The 12,141-nt window shown below is 34.6% G+C and overlaps 1 protein-coding gene across 2 annotated transcripts in view; it reads left to right on the forward strand.

Annotated features, from left to right (window-relative positions):
* LOC115881890 (growth arrest-specific protein 2-like) overlaps positions 1–12,141 on the forward strand; it is a 126,415-nt gene that overhangs the window by 103,549 nt on the left and 10,725 nt on the right. The window contains exons 3-8 of one of the 2 annotated variants that reach the window (XM_030899616.1): positions 1,469–1,593; positions 2,697–2,838; positions 3,735–3,957; positions 4,499–4,755; positions 5,755–5,930; positions 8,744–8,830. In XM_030899616.1, the coding sequence (XP_030755476.1) occupies positions 1,469–1,593; positions 2,697–2,838; positions 3,735–3,957; positions 4,499–4,755; positions 5,755–5,930; positions 8,744–8,830 (1,010 nt within the window). Of the gene's footprint in view, positions 1–1,468; positions 1,594–2,696; positions 2,839–3,734; positions 3,958–4,498; positions 4,756–5,754; positions 5,931–8,743; positions 9,122–12,141 lie in introns of those variants that run through there. The other variant, XM_030899621.1, reaches the window with a different exon arrangement.

Raw genomic sequence — 12,141 nt, forward strand, 5'->3', positions numbered from 1 at the left:
GACCAAAGGTACCCTAATAAATAACTGCAGATGTGAAGCAAGGCAGGAACAAAGAGAAGATGCAAGAAATGATACCGACTTGGAAGTTTTATTGTGCGTGGAAGAGAACGATGGAAAGATCAGCACAAGGAAACTTGAGGATGAAATAGGAATAGATCACACTACAGCGTTTCGAATTTTGGAACGACATAAATACTATTCCTTCAAATGTGAAAAGCACCAATAGCTACGAGATGGGGACGAAATACGGCGGCAGGCGTTTTGTTTTGATATGATGGAAAGAGCAAACACGGATAGGGAATTTTTGAAAAACATATGTTTCACTGACGAATGCACGTTTACCTTAAATAATGAACCCAATGTTCAAAATTATCGATATTGGAACAAAGAAAACCAACACAGGTTTGTCGAAACAAGGACGCAATATCCACAGAAAGTAAATATTTGGGCAGGGATATTCGGACACAATATTATCGGTCCATTATTTCTTACGTGAAATTTAAATGCAGAATATTATTTGGAACTACCTACTCGAAAATCATATTTTACCTGCTTTACATGACGCCGCTAGGGAAAATCAGGAAGTTTGGTACCAAATGGATGGCTGCCCGGCACATAGTACCCCGGGAATATTTAGACAATAGTTTTAACGGAAACTGGAAACGTTATTGGCCTAAATCATACAGTAAATTGGCCAGCAACGTCTCCTGATATTTCGCCATATGATTTCTTTCTCTGGAGCCATTTAAAAAACAGGATATACAAGGATAACAAAATACCCAAATCTAGACGAGTTAAAAAATGCTATTTCTGCCGAATGCAATAGAATTTCAGTTTACCAACTAGCGAATGTAAGAAGAGAATTTTATGATCGCCTGGATTATTGTCTAGCAGTCGATGGAGGAATATTGGAACAACTTCTTAAATCCTAAAGTTCTAACAATTTAATAGTACCTAAATTAATAAGTTATTGAATATTGTAATAATACTATAATTAACCTTGTAATTGATTACTTTATTTTACTTTAATTCATATTAATTTGTATTTATAAATACATCTTTAAGATTTCCGATGTAGGAATGAGTTTTCAATAATAATAAAGCACTAAATAGGTAAATTTCTGAAATGACAACTTCATTTGACAGTTATCTTTTACCTTGACTGGTGCTCATAAGGAAATACAGGGCCATAAAAAAGGAGAAATATTTAAAAAGAAATCGGCGATAACTCGTAAACGAGCTAATCAAAAATATCTAAAGTTATTCTTTTGAATGTTGAAATGGTTTTAGTAGGGAAGCCAATAATTGACCACAATAAAATTTACATGGGATTTCCTATGTCCCGTCCGACGATGCAACACCCGGTATATTTTTACTCAGTAGTTTTATACAGGTACAGACGAAAAGTGATATAGTATATTAGCTATCAACGTGTAAAAGCTGATTATAATTTTTTTATTTGTTTCAGGAATCGATTACATAAACAGAGATAACTTCCTATCTGAATTGGATAATGGCGTCGTTATATGCCACTTAGCCCAAATAATCTGCGAAGCTGCCAAGAGGGCTTCGAAGGCTGGTTTAGTCAAAGGGGTAGGTAAAACCCTACTTTAAATGGGAATTTCTACAAAATCTTCTTTTACAACATTTATTTTGAAAAATATTTTTTTTTAAAGTTTTGAAAAGGATTGTGACCAGAAGTATGTTGGGCAGATGAATTAGAATATTATTCAAATTAGATTCAAAGAGCTCAGTTAATATACAGGGTGGTCCAATCTGTATTCCGGTAACTTCGGCAGCATATTCTGCAGATAAAAATAAATAAAAAAGTTCGTATAAATGTATGTTCTAAAATTATTAGTTTCGGAGATACAGGGTGTAGAAGTTTCATTTTTATTTCGATTTTTCTCAAATAATTTCTGAGGTAACGCCAATATTTAGATGAAATTTGGTGTTTGGGAGTTTTTTGACGTGATTATTTTGATTTTGATGTCAATATGACTCCTACTTGTAGAGGACGCCACCTACATATTTTTTAACTGGTTTGAAGAGTAATAACTTTTCGACCGTACTTGTATAAAACTACTGAGTAAAAAATATACTATACTAAAAAAATAATGATGTTATTTCAGAAATTATTTGGAAAAAATCGAAATAAAAATAACACTTCTACACCCTGTATCTCCGAAACGAAGCATTTTAGAACATACATTTATACGAACTTTTTTAGTTATTTTTATCTGCAGAATATGCCGCCGAAGTTTCCGGAATACAGTTTGGACCACCCTGTATAATAGTAGAGCAGAACATGGGTGGTTCAGCATATTTATGTGATAGGATATTTCTCCATACATTTTAAAAATTTAAATTTAATTATCGAACATGCAATAAACTGTCAAACGATCGAAAAGAAAAACAGCGTTACAGACGGCCTAGAAATGACAATCGATGATAATTTTGGCGAGGTCAAGCCCTAGACATCATTTACTCGGCCCGTAGGTAATGAAACGTTCTATCCTTTTTTAATCCTCATATAACTAGTGTTAATTTTTGGTAAACTTTATATCCATTTTAACGCCGTCTTTTTTTCGATCATACGGTATAGTTAGAATATCTTGGTTATTTTGAATGAATTTCTATATGTATAATTATCTTATGTGTGATATGGATATTTATTATTCTCCTCTCTGTTTCAGAATATACCAAGCGTGAGAGGTAAATGTTTCGAAAAAGCCATGAGGAGGAGCTTTTTCTCCAGAGACAACGTGGCAAACTTCCTCAAGTTTTGCAAATCGATAGGAGTTCATGAGAATCTACTGTTTGAAAGCGACGATTTAGGTAATAAAACCAACAATTCTTTTAGAGAAACATATTTTATTTTGTTATGGTTATAAAAAAATTATTGCAAATATACCTGAAAGTAATAATACTGTTTATTTTAACCATAAATAAATGGCCTTATTTATTGTCAAAAAATTTTACAATTTGTAGACAAATGTAAAGTAAACAAACAAAATAAACAAACAAACAAACAAAAGAGAATACAAAACATTATACAACTACCATTGTCAGTCTTACAAGAAGGGAACAAATGCAAAAGATTAAGTAATACTACTACATAATAGTCATCTACATAATATATAAAATGCTAATATATAAAATGCTAATGCTGTGTCGTCTCTACTGAAGTAACGACTTGCTCTAGAAAGTTGCTTTTTTTTACTAAAAGATAGCTAATTGGCTCTTCTAAAAACTGTCGTCGCCGGATTTTTTGTTTTTCATTTAATTAAACAAAAAATAAAAAGGTTTTTTTTCCTGATGTCGTGGCGGATGCGCTAGGCTTCAACTAGTTTTTAATAATTTATAATGATAGACCTATAGCGCCTAATGTACTGGAATTAATTGAACAAAGGGAAATAATAATAACCGTTTGTGAAGTTCACATGATAGCCTAGTCAAACTAAATAACCAAAATTATCCGGAGAAATAAGTAATCATTAATGAATCTGGGGGGGGGGGGATTTATTACTCTTCTTCTAATGACAAGCCTAAACTTAAAACTGCTCCTGTGACATTGTCTCGACGGTCCATACAACAATGTACAGAAGGGAACAGCATACATAGTCTATCAAGAGAAAGAAGTTTTTTAGTTGTAGGGCAGTCCCAGTTGTTGATTGTTTATTTTTGTACTTTTTTGAATTTATTTTGTCGATTTAATAGATATGTTTTTCTAGTTCTACACAACCATCCACGCAGCGTCATCTTATGCCTCCTGGAAGTAGCCAGGATAGCGACGAAATTCGGCGTGGAACCTCCCGGATTGGTCCAGCTGGAAAAAGAGATTGCAGAGGAGGAAAGGAACAACTCCGGGGACTCCGGACTTAGTTCGCTTTTATCCTGGCAATTCCAGGCCAGTCCGCCCCGCATGGATGGGGAGATGAAAATGAGCCACAGCAGGTATACAGGGTGTTTCTTAAGAGTCTATAACTGTATTTTCGTGTCACTCCCAGCGGTCGGGTAAAGCGGGTTAGGTTAGGTGATATTTCAGAAATCTGCCTGAGGCTTAGCCCGATCCGGTCGTGTTAAGCCACACCCAAAATTCCAAACACACGTGCTTTGATTAAGGTTTGCAGAGCTTCAGCATTTGCCACAAAATAGCGAGCAATTTGTTACAAAACAATATAAATTATATATCACTGTAATTACAAAACTTCAATCTATTTCCGTATTGTAACGGAATTTTAAATTATATCTTTATTTTCGAGTAAATTTAGTCCAAACATAAGTAATATTTTGTTGATGTTTGACCAACAAAATCTTAAAAATAAAGAAGTTGTCTAAAAATCTGTTACAATACGGATATAGTATAATCCTTTATCTTTAATTTCCTTCTTCATTTGTGTTAAAAATACCTAGCCAGTTTTACATAAAACGTTAAATATTGAACGCTAATTTTGCTATTTATTTGACGGAATCAGTAATAATATTTCTTATTTAGATCCACTTCTGCCATATCCCACTACGCCGAACGCTGGAACACCGGACCCAGAGTGATCTTGATCCAGGATCCGAGAGATAGTAGAGGAGCCGGCGATTCCGGAGCGCTCAGTTCACTTCCGGCGATCAAAAACACAGGGGGAGCCAGTGATGGAGTGCCCAGCGATCACACAGAGGACGAGGAATGGTCGGGTGGCAGTCCGGAGGATCCAGATCTGGACGTGGTGGATAACGGAAGAAGAAGCGTGGATAGTAAAGGTAAAATATTTATGTGCAAGGATGTTTTGGTATGGTGTTGTATATTGTATACCGTGCTGGCAACTATTACTTTTGGGTCGGCATTTACATGTGTGGAAGTAAATCGCATAGGGATCTTATTAAGTCGGAGTGAGAGATATGTGACCGAACGACGCGACGCGCGACGGTTTGCTGTTGCGGCGTTGCCGATACGCCTTTCCCTATCAAGTAAAGTAAAATCGCGATCGCAAACCGGTTATTTTTAAAAGTTGTTGAAAAATCTACAATCTATTATTTCTAATAGATTTCGGGATATCGATTTTTGAATTCAGAGTTCTAATAGCGCAACCACTATCGAATACCCACTCAATTCCATTTATTTTTACCAAAAATGCAAGTGTTTCTAGCTTGCACTTAAAAAAAAATAAGCTATAGGGAAAATTACAACGACTCGTTAATAAATAAACAAATTAAGTATCACGAGACGTAATTAAATCGTGAAGCTGAACGCATGACGTACATCTTTCCCTAGAACTTTAAGTACTGACAGGGGTATTGATTGGGTCGACCGGTCAACTGCGACAAATCTGCTATATCCCCTTCCACGTCTCTTAGCGATGTGCACAGTTTCTCGGTTTATTTCATACGTTTGGCAACGTGTTTACTGTCCTCTCTTTGTTCAGTACATTATAAACGCATTGCACTCTTCTTGCATACGGAAATCTCGACCCAAGACTAACCTTTGCCAACCCTTAGTATTATAATTTGTTTACTAATTTGTATCACATTAAGTAATTTTCTTCCAAATGTTTAGACCTTAAAAATATTTATACAAGAGTTTAGACAAGGAACTTTGGAGTTGGTGTATATAGGTAACTAATATTACACCAACATTATGATTATTTTTGCTCTAAAAGACAATAAACTAACTCCACCAGCTGTATTCAACGAAAACCAAGCTCACGCTTGCATATACATACGAATTTATCTTTTTTTTATCTTATTTCTTCATTCTTCTAGGTGGAGGAGACACACCGACCCAAAACTTGACCACAGAACTGGACAGGAAGGTGCAGCTGGCAGCTAGGCTGATGCAACGGAATTGCAACTGTGCTAGCGGCAAGTGCGACAAACTAAAAGTGAGGAAAGTTGGCGAAGGAAAGTACAACATCGCCGGAAAAAATGTTTTCATCCGTGTAAGTTGAAGTACTACTTACCGAATATTTATTTCATGTTTTATACTGTAGGTATGACCAAAAACGATGGTCAGTGCAACTGTTATCCATTGGGTTTACATCAAATTGGCTGAGTGAAGTTATATTTTACACAAAAACATCTAAATAAAGAGAGACAAAACTATCGACATTTTATAGCGTGTTAGCGATCAAACATCGTTTTCAACAAAAATAAGTGATGCCAAATTTCTGCGGATTGCGTTGCAGTGTTGTCAAGTAATTTTTATTGTTTATTGTTTTTTTTTGCAAAAGAACTGTTTAAAGTATTTTTAAATGTCTAAAGGCGCACTCTCACGACTCGTCTACTTGGCAAGTACGCCAGTATTTGCGTACTTGGCAAGTATCCCCACACTCCCCACTTTGTAAACAACTTCGGCAAGTGTGGCGCTCACACGATGTATCCATTTTAACAAGTACGCCAGCACAAACATTGTTTAAATCCTTGGCAAGTAAACAGTATAGTCGGATCTATGGATACCGGTCGTCCTGAAATTGTCGTTGCTAGTGATTCTTTTTAAGTTCTTTTACTGTACAGGGTGGACCATTTTGGTTGTTTCTATAGGGTATCTAGGAAACCGTGAGAAATATTCGGATTTTGATACTGCAGTCTCGGGTTCTTTTTTTGAAAAAAATACAATGGCGCAAACGGATCGTGGCTATCTTGATCGGTTTCAAAGCTACAGGGGGATTCTCAGATTTTGTACTTTTTTAAGATGTTCGATAGTTTGTTTATTTCAGCAACCACGGAAAAATTAATTATACATTCTAAAGGCACTTTTCTCTGTAGAATGCAGTGGCGTAGTCAGACTTTTTTCGAAAAAAATATTTTTTGAGATATTAACTATATTTATGTTTTTTTTAAATAGAATCCCCTGTATATTTTTAAATTTTCGTATTTAGCTTAGCATGGGCTTCCCGAAAATATATAACACTCTATATTTATTTACACTATTAACCTCAACATTTCAAATTTTTCTTAAAATATCCACTTAGTAGATAGTAGGCCGCGCCGAGTAACAAAGTAAAGGGTTGTCATGGTGATCGGAACATACCTTTGATGGATGCGGGACATTTCATTTCAACAGATTGAAGTGTGTGTATTTTAAATAATAAAAAATGAGTAAATTTAAAAATTTTGAGAAATATAATATGTTAGAATGTTATATTGAGTCTAACAAACATCAGCAAATGGCAGCTGATTTATATTTTGAGCGGTATCCAGAGCGCTAGCAACCAAACCCAGCCATTTTTAAAAGGTTAGAAGATAGTTTAATCAATTTTGGATCTTTTCAAAAACAGCGTCCGAAACATTATCATGTACTATCTACTAAGTGGATATTTTAAGAAAAATTTGAAATGTTGAGGTTAATAGTGAAAATAAATATAGAGTGATATATATTTTCAAGAAGCCCATACTAAGCTGAATAAGAAAATTTAAAAATATAGAGGGGATTCTATTTAAAAAAAACATAAGTATAATTATAATATCTCAAAAAATATTTTTTTCGAAAAAAGTCTGACTACGCCACTGCATTCTACACAGAAAATGCCTTTAGAATGTATAATTCATTTTTCCGTGGTTGGGCTGAAATAAACAAACTATCGAACATCTTCAAAAAGTACAAAATCTGAGAATCCCCCTGTAGCTTTGAAACCGATCAAGATAGCCACGATCTGTTTGCGCCATTGTATTTTTTTTAAAGGAACCCGACACTGCAGTATCAAAATTTGAATATTTCTCACGGTTTCCTAGATACCCTATAGAAACAACCAAAATGGTCCACCCTGTACACTGCAATACGATTTCTATGTTCTTTATGTTTGGCCGTCCATATGAAGGGCTCATTTTCGTATAAATCCATAAATTCCAAAACAACACCATTTGAAGACTACATGGAAATACCCAGTTTTGTCCATTTTAATTGGAGCCGAGAAAAATGCAATTTAGTGTTTTTAAAGAAATATGTTATTTTCGATCGAATAATTAGAAAAATATATATTAGGTGCTATCAATTCTGAATTACTAATATTGTGAATTATCGCCATATTCTGAAATACCGAAATAAAAATGTCAAAATGCAAAACAAAACAAGGAAAAACCAGGGATGTCCAATTAAGGTTGTATAAAACCTAAATCTAAACTATTATTTTTTTGTTGTAGGAAGAAAATTAATAATTAAGTAGGCTTTATTACAATACATGAATTTATAACATATACAGTACGTCTGTCCGTTCTGTAGCTACGGGGTATCCGTGAGAGGGGAACGATATTCTCTCGATCTTTTCCGTAAAAAATTAGACGACGCGTCCCATCAATAAAAATTCGACAAATTTGCAAGTAGCCAATAAAATGAGTGGGCGGAGCGATTTGCGGTGACGTACTCGTCAAGTCGACGTATAAAATATATTGTTGTTTATTTAAATGTTTTTTGTCCACATTCCTTTCATAGACGCAGATCCAGCAGACGAACTGTAATACTAATTGAAAGATGCATGCTTGTCGCCCATGCGTAAATACATCTCTGGTTACAAGACAAGGACTTCACATCAACATTCATTACTTTTACGTACCATCTCTTTTTAATTCACATAAAAGTGTTACAGTATGTATGATGTAAACAAATAGCTTTATGAATGGAGAGATTTGTCTCCCCTTTATTTAGATGTTTTTGATTTTATATGAGTTTTTTCCAAAACTGTTATAAACCCAAGTCGGCCTAAATCTTAGTCCTGACAATATTTTTTTCCTGAGAATGATACCCTTTTCCTTGCAGCTTCTGAAGGGCAGGCACATGATGGTCAGAGTGGGCGGCGGCTGGGACACCCTCGATCACTTCCTGCTACGTCACGACCCCTGCCAGGTGAAGGTCGTGTCCAGGGACAGTCCGGACAGGACGGTCAAGGACGCCTCAAAGTACCTGCACATTAGGGCTAATTACCGCAGTCCACCGCCTAGGGACGACAGGGGGGAGTCCGTCACGCGCTGAGACACGATTGCGTCACCTAACCCAGCCTATCATTTCACTGTTCATTTTCATTTGTTTAGATGTTGTTTAATGTTTTATTTTATTATTATTTCGGTAGAGAGTTACGGAATAATCGTTTTGTTAGCTGGTATCTTTAGTTTTTGAATAAAATGCATTTTCGTTTGGTTTGGAGCGAAAATTCGAAGCATTATTAAGGTTGATTCTCACTATACCTTCCGTATCAGCTACCTTCCGTTTACATAAAATATTATATCATGTAAATGAATAGGACAAAGCAGACTATCCGTTCCGTTTCCCTTCCGTTCCGTATCCTTCCCTTCCATACATTTTTTTGGCGGACTAAAGCGTATCGGAAACAGCGTTGTCAAGTTCTTACATTTGTACCAGCTCTGTGAACATTTTGCTGATATTTATTTATTCTTTCACCTCTTAATTAAATCTATTACCTTTTTCAAAAGATACAAATTTTTAAAATAAAGCTTTCGTAATGATATAAATTCTGCAATAAAAAGTATGGAACTGATATGGAACGGAAGCTTACGTATAATACAACCAAAAATACGGAACAGATATGGACTGGAAATGGAAGGTATAGTGAGAATCAACCTTTTATACGGTTGCATTATTAATTTGTTACATCCAAGTGTCTTTTACGAAGGGATACATCATTTGCTGTCCTCCATTCGCGAACTTCGAGTACCCTGGCTTTACGCCCTGGGGCTACTCGAGAACGGTTCTGAAAGGAGCTGTGCGCGATAGCCTCGTGCCTCCATATGGCGCGGAACAGTTCTGGAACCTTATGCCTCAATTCAATGGAGTGAGTATCGCGTTCTTGAACAGTTCAGAGCTGCTCAACTGCGTGAAAGGAGGACAGCAATTGGTGTACAAAGTTTTAGATATTTCAGGGTAGTAGACACACAAAAGCGGGCACAACTTTCGGTTTAATGAGAACGTTTTCTCTTATTTCTTTTAACTGACGCTCTGTATATTTTTTATGTTGCAGAATATTCAATTTATCTGTGGTTTAATATGACAGAAAACAACTATCACTGTCATTAGTGTCATTTATCTCCTCTTGTTGGACAAATTTGAATGAGAATTGGGAAGTCATTTCAAATATACCTATACTAAATATACAGGGTGTAGTTTATAAAGTCGGAGTCAAAACATACCAGATACCTACTATTATTAGGTGTGTTTGTTTCTCTGAAAAAATCAAGTTTAATTTACACTTACAAGTTACAAGGGTACTAAGACAGCCGTAAAACTGTGTGATTAAAGAAACAATACATTATAGTAGGCATAGTAATACAGTATGATCTAACAAACGGCATCAAAGACCGCTGGGAAATGATAATCGATGATTATTTTGGCGAGGTCATTCTCTAGACGTCGCTTACTAAAAATTGACATAAAACTTTTCAAAAATTAACACTAATTATAGAACGATTAAAAAAGGATAGAACATTTCGAAAGAATTTTTTTTTTCGAATTATAAGTAAATGACGTCTAGGGCTTGACCTCGCCAAAATTATTATCGATTGTCATTCCTCGGCTGTGCTTGACGCCGTTTTTTTCGATCGTATGGCATTATTAAGTATGATTGTTACCCTGAAAAATTCAAATTTTCTCTTACAAGCCTACTAAGATAGCCAGTATACTGTGTGACTGAAAAAAATACAGTAGGTATAGTAATATTTTACTTTGAACAGTGGCAAGGGCAAGATGACGAGTTTGGTTAGCTTTTTAAAAAAAATATTATATTTAAAAGAAGAAATAAATATGCTGGAAACATTTTTTCCTTACATATTGTTTTAAGCTTTGACACTAACTCACGATCAGCTGTCATTATCAAGATTTTAAGCTATGAACAGTAACTATCGAGATTCAACTGTAATATAATTTCGCTAAGCCTACTCTGACATCTTTTTTTATTTTATAATACCGTAGTATCCTTTGACATTCATAATATATAAATTTTCAGTTGATTTCCGAGTCACTTGGACAAAAAAATCTTGCCAAAATTTAACTATTGCCAATGAACATTTAATAAAATAATTAACGAATATTCTGAAGAAAAACTTAAAAAAAATCTTAAAATATTAATATATGAAACATAGTATGCTGATAGATACAGGGTGGTAAAGTCGGTTCAACATGTCAGGCAAGATTTCAAAACACGGCATCAAAAAAATGACAGAAAATAACAAATTGCCCATGAATTAAAATGACAGACATCGCTGCCATTGTCTTCTTGTTGGACATACTTTACTAGATTACGAGATAATAATAATTAATTCATAGGTAACTTGTATTTTCTGTAAATTTTTATATGACGTCTATCGAAACCTTCCTCGACTCGTTGGACACGCTTTGTTGATTTATAAAGTCTTTTTGGGCGCCCTGTGTAAGTATACGAGGCTTCCAAAAAAAGAAAGGCCTAAAAAACTTTCTAGATAGAACTGATTCCGATGAGGCTAAAATTAGATATTTTAACGTTTATATGTAGATTTTTAGATGTAATTTCATTGACTAGTATACAAAACGTTCACCAATCACTCATTTATCATTGTAGATGTTGTTTTTTACATTTTAGATGTATCATACATTATGATCAAAAAGTTTCATAATTGAGATTTTATAAAAATAATTATAAAACTTTTTGGATCATAGGGCTTAAGGATAGTTAGTATACAATAATATCACACGCCTTTTGCACATAAGTACCTTATATAGAATCATACGGCAATCCATCCATAGATGAGCAATTTTTTGTAATAGAAGGCCTTAAAAGTAAGGAAAGTGTTCATCAAAATAATATTTCAATTCTTACGATAATTCCAACTTAAAATTCAAAGTATTTAACTGATTGCGTACAGGGTGTTATGCATATTTTAGCCAACATCTGTCTCTGTAAATATTCGTTTTAGATATAAGTTCAAGTTATAGAACATTTAGAGTTTTGACTGAATCGTCACTTCATACTTTGGTGCCCAACGTGGGGCGTATGCCTTATATTTCAAACAAACTAATAAAATTCTAAAACTATCATAATTTACCCTTCTTTCTAAAATTTATATTTACGGATATATTTATTATAACACCCCGTACAATTATAAAAATACAACATATCGCTTATTTCTCCATCGACTGAAACTATTCTTTTGAATAAAAATATACAGGGC

This window comes from Sitophilus oryzae, unplaced genomic scaffold, assembly GCF_002938485.1.
Source record: "Sitophilus oryzae breed Bouriz unplaced genomic scaffold, Soryzae_2.0 scaffold_1111_pilon_pilon, whole genome shotgun sequence".
In the NCBI taxonomy this organism is placed as follows: Eukaryota; Metazoa; Arthropoda; class Insecta; order Coleoptera; family Curculionidae; genus Sitophilus; species Sitophilus oryzae.